The sequence below is a fragment of the Sesamum indicum genome, linkage group LG3, assembly GCF_026168435.1.
Source record: "Sesamum indicum cultivar Baizhima isolate 11 linkage group LG3, ASM2616843v1, whole genome shotgun sequence".
Classification (NCBI taxonomy): Eukaryota; Viridiplantae; Streptophyta; class Magnoliopsida; order Lamiales; family Pedaliaceae; genus Sesamum; species Sesamum indicum.
Window position 1 is genome coordinate 20,991,676 of NC_142659.1, and position 22,923 is coordinate 21,014,598.

The window sequence follows — 22,923 nt, forward strand, 5'->3', positions numbered from 1 at the left end:
TTTATAAAATAATAATAATAATTTGATAATTAAGTTGATCGATCAAAATTAAAAGAATTTATTAAAAGCTTAAAGTTTAGTACTATGTGCATTAATTTGATGTATTTACGTCCAAGGAAGGATCATCAAGTTTTGTAATTTTTTTTTAAAATTATACATAAATTTTATTTTATTTGTTATTGTCCCATCAAAATTTTGTAACTTTGTTTAAAATCATACGTAACTTTTCTTTTTTTATTTTATATGTTGTCCTATTCAAACTCCTGATATAGGATGCATCGAGAGTGCATTTTCAAAAGGATCTGTCATGCTCTTGAAAATTTCATTATATAAGGTCCGACTAGGTCATGTACTCTGCCTAAACTAAGAGTCGGAATTATACAGAATATGAATCGAAATTTTAATATATTTTTTTTAAAATTTTGATATTTCAATTTTTATTATAGGTATTGATTACCCAAATTGAGCCAAATACCATTTTTTTGAGTATTTTCTATGAGTTTATGAATAGTAATAAGGATTCGTTATACTTAAATTCCTCTGAAAATATAAAATCATATTTTTTTCTATAGAAGTTTCAAAATTATATTTATATTCCTCTTGAGAATTTGTTATTTACACACGATCCGTTTTGATTAGGATTTGTATAAAAACTGCTGACATTAGCAAGAAACTTAAATAAAATTTTAATTTACCCCTCATTTAACATTCTCATGTAATTAGTTTATACTTATAAGAAAAAAATATAAAGATTTAAATCTCACTCCATATATATATATATATTATATTTATCCCTTTATAAGTACAAAAATATACTTGGGAATGTTAAATGAGCGGTAAAATTACAAACTGACATAATTTGTTTTGCTAACGTCAATATTTTTCATCCAAATAATAACAGGAGATGGTTAAGTGTAAAATAGAGATTTTTTTGAGGTGGTGTAGACACAATTTCAATTTTTTGGGGGGAAGATATAACTTTGCATTTTTGGAGCATGAATGGGTTATTTAGTTTACTTGCCTTTTTTATTGTAATAGTTTTCATGGCATGTTGTTCTTGCGTTACATATAATAAATAATTTTTTATATTTAAAAATTTACTATAAATAAAAATAAAATATATAATTCAATAAATTATATTAAAAAAAAAAAGAAAAGAAACTCAAAAAAAAGTAACCATCGTGTCATATTTGGCTTAATTTCTTTCCTCCATCAGATCTATAAGGGTAAATTACAAAAATTTTCCCTGAGCTTTGGCATGATTACATTTTTCGTTGTTTGAAAAATTATAAATGCCGCTAAAAATACTATATGGATACATAGTATGTACATAGTTTTTACATTACTTATGTATTTTAAAACTATTTTATACATATATTGTTCCTGTGCGTAAAAAATACAATTGTAGTAACAATAAAAAATTCTGATTGGCAGTTTCCATTTTAAAATAAGATAATCTTATTTAAATAAAAGAATGTTATCTTGCACACAAACAAATTATTGAGGGGCTAAGTATATTCCCAACGCAGCCAATTTAGGGTTGAAAGCTATAAGGTACGGACATTTAAAAAAACCCAAAAAAAAAAAAAAAATCATCACATGCAGCTTTGGATATATATTAAACACTGACTCATGTCCGACATGATATTTGCGTGTCTGATATTTATAAGAAAAATAAAAACACCATGTCGAACACATTGTTTAGCATGTCCGACATGTATAAGAACACGACTATGTGTTTCTTTAAAATTTTAAGAAGTATGGTAACTAAGAAAAAAGAAGAAAAAAAAAAAATCCTATTTGACTTCTCTCGCTCCTGAAAATTGTGAAAATATATTTTTCCTCCTATCAGTTTTATTGCTCGTTTTTTTTGAAAAATTCTTGTCCAATCAGGTTTGGCCGGATTAAATCAATCACAGAGTAAGTGTATCCTAGATATTATGTGATTGTTTACTTTCCTCGAACTGTACACGAATTACACGACATGTATATTGCATTTACCATATAACTGATTTAAATTTGATCGAGTCAGATTTGAACTCGAACCTCAATCATTCTTGGTCAAGAGAACTCACTAGAATAGAAATTGGGATCTATAGTACAGGAGTTAGTCACATCTCAAATTGGACCAGCCTTGATTTAGACACCAAAAAAATGTGAACAAGAGTGCCGTAGGAAGAAAGTACCAAATTGTCACAAGTCAAAAGTGTTTATCAATTGTTGTAACGTAACTTCTCATCTTCCCACCAAAATTGTCCTAAACCTGTAATCCTAACTGAGTTGTTTCTTGAAACAAAAACTACCCATTTCTGACTCACAAATTATATTGTTCATTACATTATACACACAATGCAAATCTAATTGCATATTCACTCAATTATTCACTATTATGTATTTAAATTTGTTAGTATTTTCACTTACACATTTTATTCATCATGATTAAGTACATTGTAAAACTCGTAGACCGTCAACACCAAATAACAGGACTAGAAACATAGAAACACAAATTGAATACCCCAACTTTATCTTAAAATAACCGTTCACATATTTTGAGATCAGCCAAATGCCAAAGCATGAGTTCATCCCTTTATAGCTTCATAGCCATCTCCCCTCCTGTTCTTACCGTAGAACATAAAGATGGCCACTACAACGAGTCCGACACCAAACAAAGCAACGGCCCAACCAAAATCGAACGTGACCCTACTCTTATTTGCCTGCACGAGATAAGCAACAGATCACATGTTAGTTCTAATATGATCACTTGATCCTACAAGGCTAGGGGATTTTTTACATAAACGATCATTTAACTTCAAATAAAAAATGGTTTGTTCAGTCCATATGACTAATTCTCAGGAATTCATTAATAAGAATTGAGATAGAGAAGAAGTGACTCTTCGAGTTTTGCGTTATGTTATCGTCTATCTGGCTATGCCAACACAGAGATTAGAATGTTGTTTGTATGCAAGACTTCTAATGATATGTCTAGTTCCAAGTTTGCATTTTGCTCGCAGTAAAAGCTTGCTTGTGAAAGTTTTGCAAGAGATGAAAAATAGCAAATGAGATATGCGGCTTTCTATACTCAGAAGCTTCTTGAAACTCACTTGTCTGAGACAACGTACTTTTGGATAAATAATTATTCAACAGAATTAAGAATACACTTAATTACCATGCAATAATGTCTAGCTTTGAGCCCTCTGGACTCATCCGCCTTTGTCCATACGTCAGTGACATCAAGTATAAAGATTTTAACCGGCACGATTGAGGCATGCCAATCAACATACTTCACCGTGTACCTCAAGAAGAGGCTTCTCTTCACATTTTAAAACCCTTCCTTCACCCTGCATCTTGTACTATCGTAACAACATTTCAAGCCACTGGTGTAGTTTGGAGGCAAGGCAAGGCCATATTCATCCGTAGTAACATTGTATAAATCACACCTGCACTCAGTGCAACCCAACTTGTCTTCAGCACCCCTAGTGTCAATTGCATGCACATTAAGCAACCATCGCTCCTCATATCCGTTAGGGATATCCACAGGATTACCGACTTTAATTCCATAAGGATCTGGCACATAAGTGGCTGTTCTTCGAGTCTCTGATCCCAGCCCAAAGTATTGTGAAAGGCCACTGTCACAAACTCCACTGTTCTTTATGATAATGTGATCGGAACGGAGGAATCCTAGATCACCATGGTGCTTAGGAATATCTATACTTTTTCGCTGATAGTATCTTAAGACAACCCAATGGTGCAGATAAGCTTCATGAAGGGGGACTGGATTCCCTTTCTCATCAATTACTTCACCATTAAAGCTCTTGATAGCAATATGACCTCTAGGAAAGTCGATGTTATAGTAAAACTTATTAGAAACCAATCCTGGTTCCAACACAAATTCAGGTGATAGAAACACATCAGTTTTCACCCCATTTTCACTTCTTAGCTGTGCTCGTGAACTTTGAACCACAAGTAACAAGAACACAATTGACATGTTGAGCAACAGGCACTCTGAACCGCAAGTCATTTTTTAACCCCCACAGGCGTTGCTTACACCTACTCAACCATATCAGGAACATAAAAACAAGTCATACGAGCTCTACAAAGTTCATCACACAAATCTTAACCGAAGGAGCTTTTATCCTCATAAAGCTCATCATCCATCCATCACCCTTTTCAACTAAATTAGCAGGAAAGCAATACTAATGAATTGTATAACATAATCTTAGATGTTCCGAAAGGCCGGCAGATATATATCAAAATACCCTTTTCAACTAAATTCAATTCATAAACTTCCTTTCAACCTTTCTCTAATTAATATGTCTTCTTATGGGGCTAAGCTGGAAATCAATTAACTCTTATCAAAATTCCATAACTCTATGAAACAACAATTGCACGACTCTTCAAATTCCAAAACCACACTTGCAAAAACAGCTTACAAAGTACTGAATTCAGACAGCAATTAAGAAAAGGAAACAGAGGCCAAGACACCATTTTTTTTTCCTTCATCACCATGCAGGCTTCATCATTGAACAGAACAAAACAAAAACTTGAGGAGATTGCAAAAACACATGAAAACCTAAAATCAGTCTATCCATTATTCAAAATCCACCAAATTCACTCATATTAACAAAAAAATTGAATGAAAATTGATATTTACCCTCGATTGATTAATTACTGACTTACTGCAAGTCAAACAATCTTTTCCCGACTAAACTACTTTTATAACGGTGAAGATATACTTCCTTACATGCATTAACGGGTGAAGTCATATGACAATAATTTGGTTATTAAAATATTTACTTGACCTGTAATAAATCAGTAATAAGTCAATCGGGATAAATATAGATTTTTTTTTCCAATTTTTTTGTTAATATCAGCAAATTCGGTGAATATTGACCAACGAAAAGACTTATTTGTTAGACGAAAGCAAACCTTAGAGTGCTAGATATAATTTCTCACCTCACATAAAATCTATGGGTAATTATATATATCAAGCTTCAAGGAGGAAAGTGTAATTATCCCTATTATTTATTAAAACTCAACCTGGTTTTAACCTTCTGAAAAAACTATGTTTTGGTAAGTACAATGTAAGCAAACTAAAATGCCTTTACCTTACTCATTTCACTTGCAGAAATAGCCATATCTTTGACCATTTAGTTATACTAACAATTTTCAATTCATATGCATTTAAAGTTAATTTATTTTATTGATTTTAAATTATGAAAATGCATCAAGTGTGCTCTAATTATCAATACTAATTACCCTATTATTTATTAAGTATGAAGGGTTATTATTTTATATGTATATTTTTTTGTAGTGATAACATATCAAGTAGTGCAGCAAACTGAAATTGGAACTTCAGAATTCCTTTCTTGATTTGTATTATTTTATGAAATCAGTTCTTGAATTTGAAAATTTAAAAATAAATTAATGATTTCAGATGTGGGTCTCATCAATAAGTTGGAATGTCTTGAAGAACAAACTACCATATTTTTCTCTTGAAATAAAAAAAAAATTGTATAGAATTAATTTGATTGCATATACTTTAATTTAAGGTTGATCCTAAAATTTGTCTTAATTACAAATACTTTTTCATTATTTGAAAGATTATAAATACCCCCTTGGAATTACAAATATCCTAACAAATAACCCCCTCCAGTGAGTTGTCACAAGGGAGTATTTGTCAGGGTATTTGTAATTTCAAGGGGGCATTTGTATCTACCATGTGGATTCTTGTAATTAGGTCCCGTGGTGTTTGAGTAATTAGTTTATGGGATCTTATCATCTAATAGTGGGACAATCTTATACGCTACTGATATAGCATGTAATTAAACATTATAATCAAATAGTTCTTTTTCGTTATTTACATTAATATATCAATTAAATGAGCAGTACATCGGCTCAATAAAATACATCAGTATTCAATAACACATTAGTATATTAAAAACAATAAAATAAACATACACGTCTGGTGAGATTCAAATTTGCATCAACTTTAACTACTACAATTGAACAGTTCTATTTTCCGCGTTATAGTTGGACAGTCCTACACGCTACTGAAATCGCCTGTAGCTGAACCTTACAAGTGAACAACTCTATTTTACTCATTATAGTTGGACAGTTATATATGCTGATAAAATCCACAGAATTGTAATAAATTGAAAGGAACAAGAAAAAAATTGTCTCCTCTATTCTTTTTAGATATATATTAACTTAATTAGTTCACACAAGTTTTCAGTAATCTCATGTATATGCAAATGAACTGCAAGAAGACTATGACCATAACACAAATCTGGTAGTTGGACAATTGTTTGAAATTGGCTCTTGTCGTAGGCTATTTTTTGAGATCTCGAGCTAGTAAATCAAGGACTGTAGAATTCTCTGATCATAATAGGAAAAGTAGAGATACCGTTTTAAGTGATTTCAGATTTCTCGTATAATGTGGTGTGTGTGTGTGTGTTTAATCTATACCTTATTATTAAGTGAGAACATCTTTTTGATGTCTCGCTTTTTTGTGGCGTATCAATTTGTTTTAATTATTTTATTAATGTTCATTTTTCTATCTCTTCTTGAGTTGTTATTCTCTCTCTTTTCAACTTCCACATCTTTAGTTCTCTAATTTTTCCTAATAATTTCTCTATTTTTATATATATTTTTATTTATCTAATTCATATATTTTTTAAATAATAATTAGTTTATTACATTTAAGATTAATTATGCACACATATTTAAATGTGTCACATATACTAGTTATTATTAATACTTACACCCAACACACTCATGCACTCACCTAGGTTCGAACTTAAAACCTCCCGAAAAAAACCTTGAATTCAAAAGGTGGGTAATCATGCGACATACTATAGTATGTGGTTGTTGCTCATTTGTCCGAGGGCAATTCTCATAGTTGGCAAAATCATATTTTGGGTAAATTACATTATGTCATTCGAACTATAACTATTTTTATGATCAATTTTTTTTTTGTATCAACTTATCATCTCAACTTGTGAAATTTGTACTTGCATATATGACCATTTTTTTGTTAATTTTTTGTACAATTTGATCCTAATTCTCATACATTTGATTAGGACATCAAACATTTCGTCTTAGGTTGGCAAATTTGATCATGGATTGTCATATTGGATCATCCAGCCAACATGTAGTCGGGAAAAAAGACATGTGCTTTGACATATTATTATCACGTCTTTTTTCGGACAACATAGTTTTGTTCATGCCAAATTTCTTAACTCAAGTCCAAATGTGCAAGGCCTTGGATCAAATGCGTTACAAGTAAAATCAAATGTGTGACGGGGGTATAAATTACTGGACTATAACTACGAAAGACGCAGAATTAAATATGTCATAATAATTACATGACTAAATTATAATTTTTCGTTTTCATAATTCTACACCTTTCTTCAATTGAACAGTTCTATTTTATCTTGTTTTAAACGAATGCCTTTATTTTTCCTCAACCCTAATACCTATTGCCTCCTAGGCAGAAAAAAAGGTAAATTACTAACACGAAAAAGTATAGTAATGACTTGAATAAATTGCCATCAATCGTTTAGTTGAAATGACATTAACTCTCCTTAATAAAAGAGAGGTTCTGAATTCAAATCGAGTTTCCCCACTTCATCCTTGTTGTAAATAAGAAAAATAACTTGGATAAAAGGGAAAAATAAACAAGGAAAATCAAAACTGGAAAGAGTTACTTTGGCAAAAGAGAAAGGGTACATTACTGCTAGTTTTTTGAGATTTTGGTATCTTTACTATATATTAAGAGAGAGTATCTCTTTAGTGTCTCTACTTTTTTTCTGTATGTTTCTTTTTATATTTATTTATTTTTTAAATTTTCATCTAATTTTCCACCCCTATTATCTTTTGATATTTTTTTTTTAATTTTCCTTCATCTTTTTTTTTTGTCGCCATTTTTTGTACAAATTTAATATTAACTTATTATTTTGTATATACTTTATTAAATAATAAAATTTATAGATATTTTATTTTAAATGATATTTATAAAATTTGCACACACATAGAATGTGCCACAAATGACTGGTACAATTGAAGAGCACCCTATTTGTGTCTCAGTTTATTGGTATGTTATTTTTTTAAATTGAATAATTATTTTTAACTTCTCCGCTGATCATAATTTTTTGTACAACCTTTTGGTAATTTTTCTTTCCTCATTCATTTTTATCTTATATATATATATATATATATATATTAGATAATTTTTAACTCTATAAAAAGTAAATAATATAATTTAAAAAAATATTTTATTTGAATATTTTATAATAACTATGCTCACACATAGAATGTGCCACACTTACTAGTAATTGTGAATATCCCTTTGTTGTTCTAAAAATTATCAATACTCTCTTGATATTTGATGAAAATTATGTAATTTTTGGATGAAACTTGAAATTGCCAACTTTATACTCGTAGTTTTTTCTTCTTTAAAATAAATTCGACAAGGTGGATGAAAATTTTTAAAATATTATAAAGCAAAAATTGTCCACCTAATCAATAATTTCTTTTAACAAAATTTTAAAAAATAAGTAAAATTAGAATTCATAGTCCACAAGGACAGTTAGGTCAGTCCACTGCAAAACATTGATGAAAAAATTAACAGAGATTTATGGATCGAGCTAGTAATTGTTAGACAATTATTAAAATCAAAAGTATTGATAATTTTTTTAATAATAAAAAAATATTCATAAATACACCAAATACGAGTGAAGTTGAATTTAATTTGCCAAATAGAAATTGAGAGGGGGAAAGTGAAAGGATTTGTACTTGCTACTATTGGTTCATGTCTCTTTCTTTCTTTCTTGGCTTCACACTTTCGTCTTGACCATGATTTTGTCTTAATGCATCTTCTTTTTTAATAAGGACTTAGACATTTCGTTTTAACTACGTAGATTTCCTTGATCATGTGGTGTTGCTTGTTAGAACATAAAAAATGGAATTAATGATGTATCCTTTCATGTTGATTGGTGTTGGTGTAATAGGATTAGACGTGATAAGATTAGATACGATGAAAAATTGAATGGTTATTATATTATATGATGTTTGGTTTGAGATATTGCATGTGTGATATTTCAATTGATAATATAATATGTTGTTTGGTTGAAAGGATTATAACATATGATTAGATGTAAAAAGACTGTAAAGAAGAGTATTCATTTTTAAGGTATTTATATTTTTATATTGTAGTTTGTGAATGATTTTAGAAAAAAAAAATTCTAAATTATTTATTGAAATACAATTTCTTAAAATAAAATTAATTTGTGAAATATTTTCTTTTTTTTTTTTGTCTGTAGTTATATAAAGTCGAAGTTGAAAATACGTACTCAATTAAATAATTAATGATAAAAACTCAAATATTTTTTAAATATCCAAAAAAGAAAGAAGTAATAAGCGTATATTAAGTCGTTGGGAGAAAAAAGAGAAATAGGAGAAAGAGGGGAGAGAGAGTGGAGACGAGGAGAGAGAGGAGAGAGTCCAAGGATAAATTAGAAAAAAAAATAACATTTGTTGGACATTGATTTGATGATAAAATATACATTAGATTATCAATTACATTAATTATTTGTAATTGGAATTAATTTTAAAAAAATCAAATTATAAATAAAAATAGGAATATAACTGATAATTAATATATTATTTTACACTAATATGAAGAAATATTGAAAGTTGTCCCCATTGGTAAGGAATCTATGGCGACTGGGGGTGAAATTTTACCCAACACAAAATTGCTCTCAAAACGCGTGAACACAGCAGACGAAATATTTCATCATTATTTTCTAAAAAATGTAAAGTGCAATAAAATTAAAAGGTTGGGTGGGACAGTATATTAAAAAAAAAAAAAAAGATTGAAGGACAAAGTACAAATAACCCCATACGATGAAGGGGTGTTTGCATTTAACCCCCTCCCCTTTTTTTCCTTACAATTTTAAGAAATAAGGAAATCACATCACTATTTCATGAGATTTGATAATTAAACATAGATCCCCAATGGTTTAAAATATTACATCTGGCATCACTAATGTTTGTTTATGTTTAACAATAGATCCATCATTTAGTAAAAATTCATAAAATTAGCCGATTTTAGCAGGCAGGTCAATCAAATATTTTTTGACCAAACTATCCTTACATATCTTCACGCTCTAATCCATGTAGGAGGTACATTTTCACCTCTTATAAGGATAGTTTAGTTAAAACTATTTATTTAACCATCAATAACTTGGAAATAAGTCAATTACAAGTAAATATGAATTTTCATTCAATTTTTTGCTAATATAAAATTTTGTGAATTTTGACTAATGGATGGATCTATTTATTGAACGAAAATAAATGTAAGATGTGCTAGATGTAATTTTATAAATTATAGAAAAATTATATGTAATTATACTAAATCTTAAAGGACATAATTATCCCTAAGAATTATGGTGGCTAAGGGAAAAAAAATACGCAATTGGACTTGGCACTATTTAAAATTGTGAAAACAAATATATATATATATATATATATATATATTGTCCTATTAGTTTCATTGCTTTCTTTTTTTCAATTTTTCTCCTCCACTATCTACTTCATGAAGAGAACTCAATAGAAATAGAAATCCAAACTTATACTGTCTGATATACAAACTATTGTTCATAATATTATACATACAATGCAAATATAATTGCATATTACTTCAATTATTCATTAATATGGATTTGTTGAGTACTTACACCATCTCTCACATTATATTAGACATGATTATGTATATGGTACAACTCATAGACTTCCAACATCAAATAATAGAAACGAAAAAACATGGAGACACTAAACTGAATACACGAGCTTATCTTAAAATAACTGTAGACATACTCTGAGATCAGCCAAATGCCAAAGCATGAGTTCATCCCTTTATAGCTTCATAGCCATCTCCTCTTTCGCTCTTACCGTAGAACATAAAAATGACCAGTACAACGAGCCCGACTCCAAATAGAGCAACAAGCCAACCAAAATTGGACATCAATCGGCTCTTATGTGCCTGTACAGGATAAGCAACAGACCACATGTCAGTCCTAACATGATCACTTGATCCTACAAGGCTAAGGGATTTTTAGCGTAAACGATCATTTAACTTAGTTCGTATGACTATTTCTCAGGGATGCATTAATAAGAATTGAGAAAGAGAAGAAGTGACTCTTCGAGTTTTACGTTATGCCTTCTCTATCTGGTTGTGCCAGTACAGAGGTTAGAATATTGTTTGTTTGCAAGACTTCTAATGATACGTCTAGTTCAAAGATTTGAATGTAGCCAAATGATTAATTTATCATAGGCAGGTGACGAACTCTATCTTACTTCAGTTGCATCTAGTTTTGTTGATGAATCGGAAATCAGGAGGTAAAAGAGTCCCATAACTCCCGTATGTCTCCGCGCACTGTTGTAGTTAGATACGAGAGTCAATGTCTCCCCAGCAGCAATCTTGATGGAGCCAGGTGAAGGGTAACAGGTAGACATTCCCACAACGTAACCGGCCTCGTTTCCAGGTTCGTCCCCCGTCCCATAAGTTGGATTCGACGAGCATATTACTCGCCCTCCCTGAATTGATTCACCAGACAATTACCATCGAAGAGAGGATAGCAAATATTAATATTTTTGTTAGGGATTGTTAAAATCAAATTCTGTGATAAAATCAAATTAGCTAATATCAAAGACTGGAATTCTTCAAAGTAAGAGAAGTGCATCAATCCTCAAAGGAATTGCCAATACTTTTTATTTACTTTAACTGATAGTGTAACTTCATTCAGAGTGAAGCTATAAGAATCATTTTCATATAAGACATCAGAACAAAATATTTTCAAGAATTCGTGCCTGAAACATAATTGTGGTTGCAGAGTTTGTTCCTTCCTCAAACTTTTATTGTGAATGACTGAATTTATCCCATAACATAAATTCTACGTTGCTCTATGTGTTTGAAACAAGCAAGAAAAAGAATGGGGGAGTTTAAGTGTTAGAATACCTCTCCGTAAAGAGTCGAACCAATGCCTCCCGTATGCTGGTGTGCAACCCCATATATAACATCACCACCCGTTTTTGGCCAAGTAAAAGTTGAGGTTTTGGTATGAATGCAGTGGTCGTCGGCCATACCAACTGGACAAGATTCAACATCATACTCAACCTATATAAGAAAGCTTCAAAAGAGTTAGGGGCACACACATGAAGGAACAGGAAGCGGAATGAATTTACTAGACTTCTCCTCCAATTAATCATTTATCGCATTATGTCCTTAATATTTACAGCAATCATAAATGTCTTTATCATCTAAAACAAGAATTTTACTGGCAGTAAAAGCATGCTTGTGAAAGCTTTGCAAGAGATGAGTAACAACAAATGAGATATGCGGCTTTCTATACTCAGAAGTTTCTTGGGACTCACTTGTCTGAGATAACATACTTTAGATAAATAATTATTCAACAGATAAGGAATGCACTTATTTACCAGACAATGATGTCTAGCTTTGAGCCCTCTGGACTCGTCCGCCTTCGTCCATATATCAGTGACGTCAAGTATATAGATTTTAACAGGCACAACTGAGGCATCCCAATCGACATACTTCACCGTGTACCTCAAGAAGAGACTTCTCTTCACACCCTCAAACCCTTCCTTCACTCTGCATCTTGCACTATCGTAACAACATTTCAAGCCACCAATATAGTTTGGAAGCAAGGCACAGCCATATTCATCCGCAGTAACATTGTATAAATCACACCTGCACTCAATGCAACCCAACTTGTCTTCAGCACCCCTAGTATCAATTGCATGCACATTAAGCATCCATCGCTCCTCGTATCCATCAGGGATATCTGCAGGATTACCGACTTCAATTCCATAAGGATCTGGCACATCAGTGGCTGTTTTTCGAGTCTCCGATCCCAACCCAAAGTACTGTGGAAAGACACCATCACAAACCCCACTGTTCATTATGATAGTGTGATCGGAATGGAGGAATCGCAGATCGCCATGGTGCTTTGGAATATCTATACCTTTTTGTTGATAGTATCTTCCGACAGCCCAATGGTGCAGATAAGTCTCATGAAGGGGGATTGGATTCCCTTTCTCGTCAATTACTTCACCATTAAAACTCTTGATAGCAATATGACCTCTAGGAAAATCAATATTGTAGTAAAATTTGTTGGAAACCGATCCAGGTTCCAACACAAATTCAGGTGATAGAAACACATCAGTTTTTACCCCATTTTCACTTCTTAGCTGTGCTTGTGAACTTTGAACCATAAATAACAAGAACACGATTGACATGTAAAGCAACAAGCACTGCAAACCACAAGCCATTTTTGTATCCAAGCCGACGTTGCTTACACCTAATCAACATTAGCAACACAACAACAAATCATCCGAGTTCTACAAAATTTATCAAACTAAACATTTGTATCTACGAAAACAACATCGTCCATCCAATTTATCACCCCTTTCCAACTAAATTCAATCTATAAACTTTCCTTTTCCCTTTCTTTGATTAGTTTGTCTTTTTGTGGGGCTAAGTTGGCAATCAACTGACTCATATCAAAACTCCATAACTCAATGAAACAACAACTGCATGGCCCTTCAAAAGTTCCACAACCAGAGCCCACACTTGCAAGAACAGCGTACAAAGTACTAAATTCAGACAACTGAGAAAAAGAAACTGAGATTACATCTATCAACAACTAAGACGCCAAGACACCATTTCTTTTTCTTACTCAAAACAAAATACAAACGTACATTTTATCTACCACTCAAACAGTATCACCATGCAAGCGTCATCACTAAACGGAACAAAACAAAAACCTGAGGAGATTGCTAAAATCTTGAAACAACAAAGAAAAAAGATTCACAAACATGCCCCTTACAAACTGAAACCTCCTTACAAACTGAGATACATAGAATTCAGAAAGACCCAGGAATCAAATGATTGAAAATCTAAGCAAGAGAAAAGAAAAGCTTACCAAACACAGTAGTGTGGGTCTGGTTCAAGAATTACACATAGAAAAGATATTGCTGAAGAGCTTAAAGCAGACACATGCAGATGCAACAGCAGAGAGAACCTTATCCTTGATATCCTTGTTTCACGTTGGTATTGTAAACTTAAAAAAACAGTATTGGGACTCACACCCAATCAAAAGGGTTCTTTTTTAATTTCGCGTTGTAGAGATGGCTAGAGCCGCCTCATATTTATACTAACCCGTATATGAGTTTGGAAAAGCCGTACTTTGTTTTATAGTATTCATACCTTATTTAAATTGGTATATATTTTTAGTGAAGGATGAAACGTCAATTTTGGGGTAAACACCATAGTGGATCATTGAAATATATGTTTAAATTACTTTCGTATTTCATCTTCATTTCTCTATATTTTTTTTTAGAATTTAATGCAATTCATGTCTTTGTGATATTCCTAATGAATAAATTACCTCCTTAAAAAAATTTAATAATTTATCTTCATTTCTTTTTTAAAATAGAGAATACGCCTGTAGCTGAACCTTACAAGTGAACAACTCTATTTTACTCATTATAGTTGGACAATTATATATGCCGATAAAATCCACAGAATTGTAATAAATTGAAAGGAACAAGAAAAATTGTCTGCTCTATTCTTTTTAGATATATATTGACTTAATTAGTTCACATAAGTTTTCAGTAATCTCATGTATATGCAAATGAACTGCAAGAAGACTATGACCACAACACAAATCCGGTAGTTGGACAATTGTTTGAAATTGGCTCTTGTTCGTAGGCTATTTTTTGAGATCTCGAGCTAGCAAATCGAGGACCGTAGAATTCTCTGATCATAATAGGGAAGGTAGAGATACCGTTTTAAGTGACTTCAGATTTCTCGTATAACCATTTTTATGATTAAATTTTTTTTTTTTTTTGTATCAACTTACGATCTCAACTTGTGAAATTTATATTTGCATATATGACTGTTTTTTTTTTTTTTTTCATACAATTTGATCCTAATTTTCTTACATTTGATTAGGACATTACACATTTGATCTTAGGTTGGCAAATTTGATCATGGATTGTCATATTTGATCATCCAGCCAACATGTAGTTGGGAAAAGACATGTGCTTTGACATATTATTATCACGTCTTTTTTCGGACAACATAGTTTTGTTCATGCCAAATTTCTTAACTCAAGTCCAAATGTGCAAGGCCTTGGATCGAATGCGTTACAAGTAAAATCAAATGTGTGACGGGGTATAAATTACTGGACTATTACTATGAAAGATGCAGAATTAAATGTGTCATAATAATTACATGACTAAATTATAATTTTTTGTCTCCATAATTCTACACCTTTCTTCAATTGAACAGTTCTCTTTTATCTCGTTTTAAACCAACTCCTTTATTTTTCCTCAACCCTAATTCCTATTACCTCCTAGGGAGAAAAAAAGGTAACTTACTAACACGAAAAAGTATAGTACTGACTTGAATAAATTGCCATCAATCGTTTAGTTGAAATGACATTAACTTTCCTTAATAAAAGAGAGGTTCTGAGTTCAAATCGAGTTTCCCCACTTCATCCTCGTTGTAAATAAGAAAAATAACTTGGATAAAAGGAAAAAATAAACAAGGAAAATCAAAACTGGAAGAGTTACGTCGGCAAAAGAGAAAGGGTAAATTACTGCTAGCTTTATGAAATTTTGGTATCTTTACTATATATTAAGGGAGAGCATCTCTTTGGTGTCTCTAGTTTTTTTTTTTTTTGTATGTTTCTTTTTATATTTATTTATTTTTTAAATTTTCATCTAACTTTCCACCCCCATTATCTTTTGATTTTTTTTTTAATTTTCCTTCATCTTTTTTTTTTGTCACCATTTTTTTTACAAATTTAATATTAACTTATTATTTTGTATATATTTTATTAAATAATAAAATTTATAGATACTTTATTTTAAATGATATTTATAAAATTTGCACACACGTAGGATGTGCCACAAATGACTAGTACAATTGAAGAGCACCCTATTTGTGTCTCAGTTTATTGGTATGTTATTTTTTAAAATTGAATAATTATTTTTAACTTCTCCGCTCATCATAATTTTTTGTACAAGCTTTTGGTAATTTTTCTTTCCTCATTCATTTTTATTTTATATATATATATATATTAGATAATTTTTAACTCTATAAAAAAGTAAATAATACAATTTAAAAAAAATATTTTATTTGAATATTTTATAGTAACTATTCTCACACATAGAATGTGCCACACTTACTAGTAATTATGAATATCCCTTTGTTGTTCTAAAAATTATCAATACCCTCTTGATATTTGATGAAAATTATGTAATTTTTAGATGAAACTTGAAATTGCCAACTTTATACTCGTATTTTTTTCTTCTTTAAAAAAAATTGGACAAGGTGGATGAAAATTTTTAAAATATTATAAAGCAAAAATTGTCCACTTAATCAATAATTTCTTTTAAGAAAATTTTAAAAAATAAGTAAAATTATAATTCATAGTCTACAAGGACAGTTAGGTCAGTCCACTACAAAACATTGATGAAAAAATTAACAGAGATTTATGGATCGAGCTAGTAATTATTGGACAACTATTAAAATCAAAAGTATTGATAATTTTTTTAATAATAAAAAAATATTCATAAATATACCAAATACGAGTGAAGTTGAATTTAATTTGCCAAGTAGAAATTGAGAGAGGGAAAGTGAAAGGATTTGTACTTGCTACTTTTGACAACACCTCAAAGGATTAATGAATGCAACCTAGAGATTTCTCCCATTTTGAGCCTCTTACCCAATTCCAGGCCTTTTTTTATCTTTCTTTCTTTCTTGGCTTCACACTTTCGTCTTGACCATGATTTTGTCTTAATGCATCTTCCTTTTTAATAAGGACTTAGACATTTCGTTTTAACTACGTAGATTTCCTTGATCATGTGGTGTTGCTTGTTAGAACATAAAAAATGGAATTAATGATGTATCCTTTCATGTTGATTGGTGTTGGTGTAATAGGATTAGACGTGATAAGATTAGATACGATGAAAAATTGAATGGTTTTTAATTTTTTTTTTATATTATATGATGTTTGGTTTGAGATATTGCATGTGTGATATTTCAGTTGATAATATAATATGTTGTTTGGTTGAAAGGATTATAACATCTGATTAAATGTAAAAAGACTGTAAAGAGTATTCATTTCTAAGGTATTTATATTTTTATATTGTAGCTTGTGAATGATTTTAGAAAAATAAAAAAAAATTCTAAATTATTTATTGAAATACAATTTCTTAAAATAAAATTAATTTGTGCATTTTTTTTTGTCTATATTTATATAAAGTCGAAGTTGAAAATACGTATTCAATTAAATAATTAATGATAAAAACTCAAATATTTTTTAAATGTCCAAAAAAGAAAGAAGTAATATGCGTATATTAAGTCGCGGGGAGAAAAAAGGGAAATGGGAAAAAAAGGGGAGAGAGAGTGGAGACGAGGAGAGAGTCCAAGGATAAATTTAAAAAAAAAAAAAATAACATTTGTTGGCCATTGATTTGATGATAAAATATACATTAGATATCAATTACATTAACTCTTTATAATTGGAATTAATTTCAAAAAAATCAAATTATAAATAAAAATAGGAATATAATTGATAATTAATATATTGTTTTACACTAATATGAAGAAATATTGAAAGTTGTCCCCATTGGTAAGGAATCTATGGCGACTCGGGGTGAAATTTTACCCAATATAAAATTTTCCTCAAAACGCATGAACACAGCAGACGAAATATTTCGTCATTATTTTTTAAAAAATACAAAGTGCAACAAAATTAAGAGATTGGGTGGGACAGTATATTAAAAAAAAACAAAAAAGATTGAGGGACAAAGTGCAAATAACCCCATACAATGAAGGGGTGTTTGCATTTAACCCCCTCCCCTTTTTTTCCTGACAATTTTAAGAAATAAGGAAATCACATCACTATTTCATGAGATTTGATAATTACACATAGATCCCCAATGGTTTAAAATATTACATCTGACATCACTAATGTTTGTTTATGTTTAACAATAGATCCATCATTTAGTAAAAATTCATAAAATTAGCCGATTTTAGCAGGCAGGTCAATCAGATATTTTTTGACCAAATTATCCTTGCATATCTTCACGCTCTAATCTATGTAGGAGGTACATTTTCACCTCTTATAAGGATAGTTTAGTTAAAACTATTTATTTAACCATCAATAACTTGAAAATAAGTCAATTATAGGTAAATATGAATTTTCATTCAATTTTTTGCTAATATAAAATTTTGTGAATTTTGACTAATGGATGGATCTATTTATTGAACGAAAACAAATGTAAGATGTGCTAGATGTAATTTTATAAATTACAGAAAAATTACATGTAATTACACTAAACCTTAAAGAACATAATTATCCCTAAGAATTATAGTGGCTAAGGGAAAAAAAATACGCAATTGGACTTGGCACTATTTAAAATTGTGAAAACATATATATATATATATATATATATATATATATATATATTGTCCTATTAGTTTCATTGCTTTCTCTTTTTCAATTTTTCTCCTCCACTATCTACTTCATGAAGAGAACTCACTAGAAATAGAAATCCAAATCTACATTTCAGGAGCCAGACACCTCTCATATTGGACCAGCCTTGAATTAGACACCAGCAAAATGTCAACAAGAGCCAACATTAAAACTTGTTCATAGAAAGAAAGTACTAAAATTATCACAACTCATAAGTGTTGATCCATCATTGTAATGTACCTTCCCATCTCCCACCAAATTTGTCCTAAGTCAATAATCTCAGGAGCTGTTTCATGAAACAAAACTTATACTGTCTGATATATATACAAACTATTGTTCATAATATTATACATACAATGCAAATATAATTGCATATTACTTCAATTATTCATTAATATGGATTTGTTGAGTACTTACACCATCTCTCACATTATCATATTATGTATATTGTACAACTCATAGACTTCCAACACCAAATAATAGACACGAAAAAACATGGAGACACTAAACTGAATACACGAGTTTATCTTAAAATAACTGTAGACATACTCTGAGATCAGCCAAATGCCAAAGCATGAGTTCATCCCTTTATGGCTTCATAGCCATCTCCTCTTCCGCTCTTACCGTAGAACATAAAGATGACCAGTACAACGAGCCCAACTCCAAAAAGAGCAACAAGCCAACCAAAATCGGACATCAATCTGCTCTTATGTGCCTGTACAGGATTAGCAACAGACCACATGTCAGTCCTAACATGATCACTTGATCCTACAAGGCTAAGGGATTTTTAGCGTAAACGATCATTTAACTTAGTTCGTATGACTAATTCTCAGGGATGCATTAATAAGAATTGAGAAAGAGAAGAAGTGACTCTTCGAGTTTTACGTTATGCCTTCTCTATCTGTTTGTGCCAGTACAGAGGTTAGAATATTGTTTGTTTGCAAGACTTCCAATGATACGTCTAGTTCAAAGATTTGAATGTAGCCAAATGATTAATTTATCATAGGCAGGTGACGAACTCTATCTTACTTCAGTTGTATCTAATTTTGTTGATGAATCGGAAATCAGGAGGTAAAAGAGTCGCATAACTCCCGTATGTCTCCGCGCACTGTTGTAGTTAGATACGAGAGTCAATGTCTCCCCAGTAGAAATCTTGACGGAGCCAGGTGAAGGGTAACAGGTAGACATTCCCACAACATAACCGGCCTCGTTTCCAGGTTCGTCTCCCGTCCCATAAGTTGGATTCGACGAGCATATTACTCGCCCTCCCTGAATTGATTCACCAACAATTACCATCAAAGAGAAGATAGCAAATATTAATATTTTTGTTAGAGATTGTTAAAATCAAATTCTGAGATAAAAGCAAATTAGCTAATATCAGAGACTGGAAGGCTTCAAAGTAAGAGAAGTGCATCAGTCCTCAAAGGAATTGCCAATACTTTTTATTTACTTTTAACTGATAGTGTAACTTCATTCAAAGTGAAGCTATAAGAATCATTTTCATATAAGACATCATAACAAAATATTTTCAAGAATTCGTGGATGAAACATCATTGTGGTTGCAGAGTTTGTTCCTTCCTCAGACTTTTACTGCGAATGACTGAATTTTTCCCATAACATAAATTCTACGTTGCTCTATGTGTTTGAAACAAGCAAGAAAAAGAATGGGGGAGTTTTATGAAATGTACAAAGTGTTAAAATACCTCCCCGTAAAGAGTCAAACCAATGCCTCCTGTATGCTGGTGTGCAACACCATATATAACATCACCACCCGTTGGCCAAGTAAAAGTTGAGGTTTTGGTATGAATGCAGTCGTCGTCGGCCATACCAACTGGACAAGATTCAACATCATACTCAACCTATATAAGAAAAGCTTCAAAAGAGTTAGGGGCACACACATGAAGGAACAGGAAGCGGAATGAATTTACTAGACTTCTCCTCCAATTAATCATTTATCGCATTATGTCCTTAATCTTTACAGCAATCATAAATGTCTTTATCATCTAAAACAATAATTTTACTGGCAGTAAAAGCATGCTTGTGAAAGCTTTGCAAGAGATGAGTAATAGCAAATGAGATATGCTGCTTTCTATACTCAGAAGCTTCTTGGGACTCACTTGTCTGAGATAACATACTTTAGATAAATAATTATTATAGATAAGGAATGCACTTATTTACCAGACAATGATGTCTAGCTTTGAGCCCTCTGGACTCGTCCGCCTTCGTCCATATATCAGTGACATCAAGTGTATAGATTTTAACAGGCACAACTGAGGCATCCCAATCGACATACTTCACCGTGTACCTCAAGAAGAGACTTCTCTTCACACCCTCAAACCCTTCCTTCACTCTGCATCTTGTACTATCGTAACAACATTTCGCGCCACCAATATAGTTTGGAAGCAAGGCACAACCATATTCATCCGCGGTAACATTGTATAAATCACACCTGCACTCAATGCAACCCAACTTGTCTTCAGCACCCCTAGTATCAATTGCATGCACATTAAGCATCCATCGCTCCTCGTATCCATCAGGGATATCTGCAGGATTACCGACTTCAATTCCATAAGGATCTGGCACATCAGTGGCTGTTTTTCGAGTCTCTGATCCCAACCCAAAGTACTGTGGAAAGACACTATCACAAACCCCACTGTTCATTATCAGAATGTGATCGGAATGGAGGAATCGCAGATCGCCATGGTGCTTAGGAATATCTATACTTTTTTGTTGATAGTATCTTTCGACAAACCAATTGTGCAGATAAGTCTCATGAAGGGGGATTGGATTCCCTTTCTCGTCAATTACTTCGCCATTAAAACTCTTGATAGCAATATGACCTCTAGGAAAATCAATGTTGTAGTAAAATTTGTTGGAAACCGATCCAGGTTCCAACACAAATTCAGGTGATAGAAACACATCAGTTTTTACCCCATTTTCATTTCTTAGCTGTGCTTGTGAACTTTGAACCATAAATAACAAGAACACGATTGACATGTAAAGCAACAAGCACTGCAAACCACAAGCCATTTTTGTATCCAAGCCGACGTTGCTTACACCTAATCAACATTAGCAACACAACAACAAATCATCCGAGTTCTACAAAATTTATCAAACTAAACATTTGTATCTACGAAAACAACATCGTCCATCCAATTTATCACCCCTTTCCAACTAAATTCAATCTATAAACTTTCCTTTTCCCTTTCTTTGATTAGTTTGTCTTTTTGTGGGGCTAAGTTGGCAATCAACTGACTCATATCAAAACTGAGCCCTCACTTGCAAGAACAGCGTACAAATTACTAAATTCAGATCACAGCAACTGAGAGAAAGAAACTGAGATTACATCTATCAACAACTAAGACGCCAAGACACCATTTCTTTTTCTTACTCAAAACAAAATACAAACGTACATTTTATCTACCACTCAAACAGTATCACCATGCAAGCGTCGTCACTAAACGGAACAAAACAAGAACCTGAGGAGATTGCTAAAATCTTGAAACAAACAAAGAAAAAAGATTCACAAGCATGCCCCTTACAAACTGAAACCTCCTTACAAACTGAGATACATAGAATTCAGAAAGACCCAGGAATCAAATGATTGAAAATCTAAGCAAGAGAAAAGAAAAGCTTACCAAACACAGTAGTGTGGGTCTGGTTCAAAAATTACACATAGAAAAGATATTGCTGAAGGGCTTAAAGCAGACACATGCAGATGCAAGAGCAGACAGAACCGTAGCCTTGATATCCTTTTTTCACATTGGTATTGTAAACTTAAAAAGACAGTATTGTGACTCACACCCAATCAAAAAGCTTCTTTTTTAATTTCGCGTTGTAGAGATGGCTAGAGCCGCCTATAATTTATACTAACCGATCCTTGTAACACGTCATTTATTTATATATATATATATATATATATATATAATACATAAATTTTTATATTTTAAAATATAGTATATAAAAAATATATAAATGAATATATTACAATTAAAGAAAAGAAAAAAAAATTAATTTATCAATTAATGCAAAATTTAGAAAATTGAATATGTAAGTTATCTTATCAATTTAAGTACATTTTTTACATTACAAAAAATTGGTGAGCAATGATTTAGAAAGTTGAATACATTAATTATCTTATCAATTTAAGTGTATTTTTTACTTTACAAAAAATTGGTGAGCAATATTACACCACCGTATATGAGTTTGGAAAAGCCTTACATTGTTTTATAGTGTTCATAACTTATTTAAATTGGTATATAGTTTTAGTGAAGGATGAAACGTCAATTTTGGGTAAACAGCACAGTGGATCATTGAAATGTATGTTTAAACTACTTTCGTATTTCATCTTCATTTC

General features: G+C 31.4%; 2 protein-coding genes and 1 pseudogene across 2 annotated transcripts; all 3 read right to left on the minus strand.

The window, feature by feature from the left end:
- Nucleotides 1–2,579: 2,579 nt before the first annotated feature.
- LOC105158514 (uncharacterized) lies at nucleotides 2,580–4,018 on the minus strand (annotated as a pseudogene).
- Nucleotides 4,019–10,615: 6,597 nt separating this feature from the next.
- LOC105158282 (uncharacterized) lies at nucleotides 10,616–14,239 on the minus strand. The gene is made up of 5 exons (XM_011074980.3): nucleotides 14,001–14,239; nucleotides 12,496–13,376; nucleotides 12,017–12,175; nucleotides 11,356–11,595; nucleotides 10,616–11,041 (listed from the first exon to the last, which is right to left on the minus strand). Exons 2-5 carry the CDS (start codon nucleotides 13,345–13,347, stop codon nucleotides 10,907–10,909), a joined length of 1,386 nt encoding a protein of 461 aa, XP_011073282.1. The 5' UTR covers nucleotides 13,348–13,376; nucleotides 14,001–14,239; the 3' UTR covers nucleotides 10,616–10,906.
- A 4,692-nt stretch (nucleotides 14,240–18,931) lies between these two features.
- LOC105158280 (uncharacterized) lies at nucleotides 18,932–22,428 on the minus strand. The gene is made up of 5 exons (XM_011074979.3): nucleotides 22,205–22,428; nucleotides 20,745–21,625; nucleotides 20,270–20,425; nucleotides 19,596–19,835; nucleotides 18,932–19,281 (listed from the first exon to the last, which is right to left on the minus strand). The coding sequence occupies exons 2-5, from the start codon at nucleotides 21,594–21,596 to the stop codon at nucleotides 19,147–19,149; spliced, it is 1,383 nt and encodes a 460-aa protein (XP_011073281.2). The 5' UTR covers nucleotides 21,597–21,625; nucleotides 22,205–22,428; the 3' UTR covers nucleotides 18,932–19,146.
- Nucleotides 22,429–22,923: the final 495 nt, after the last annotated feature.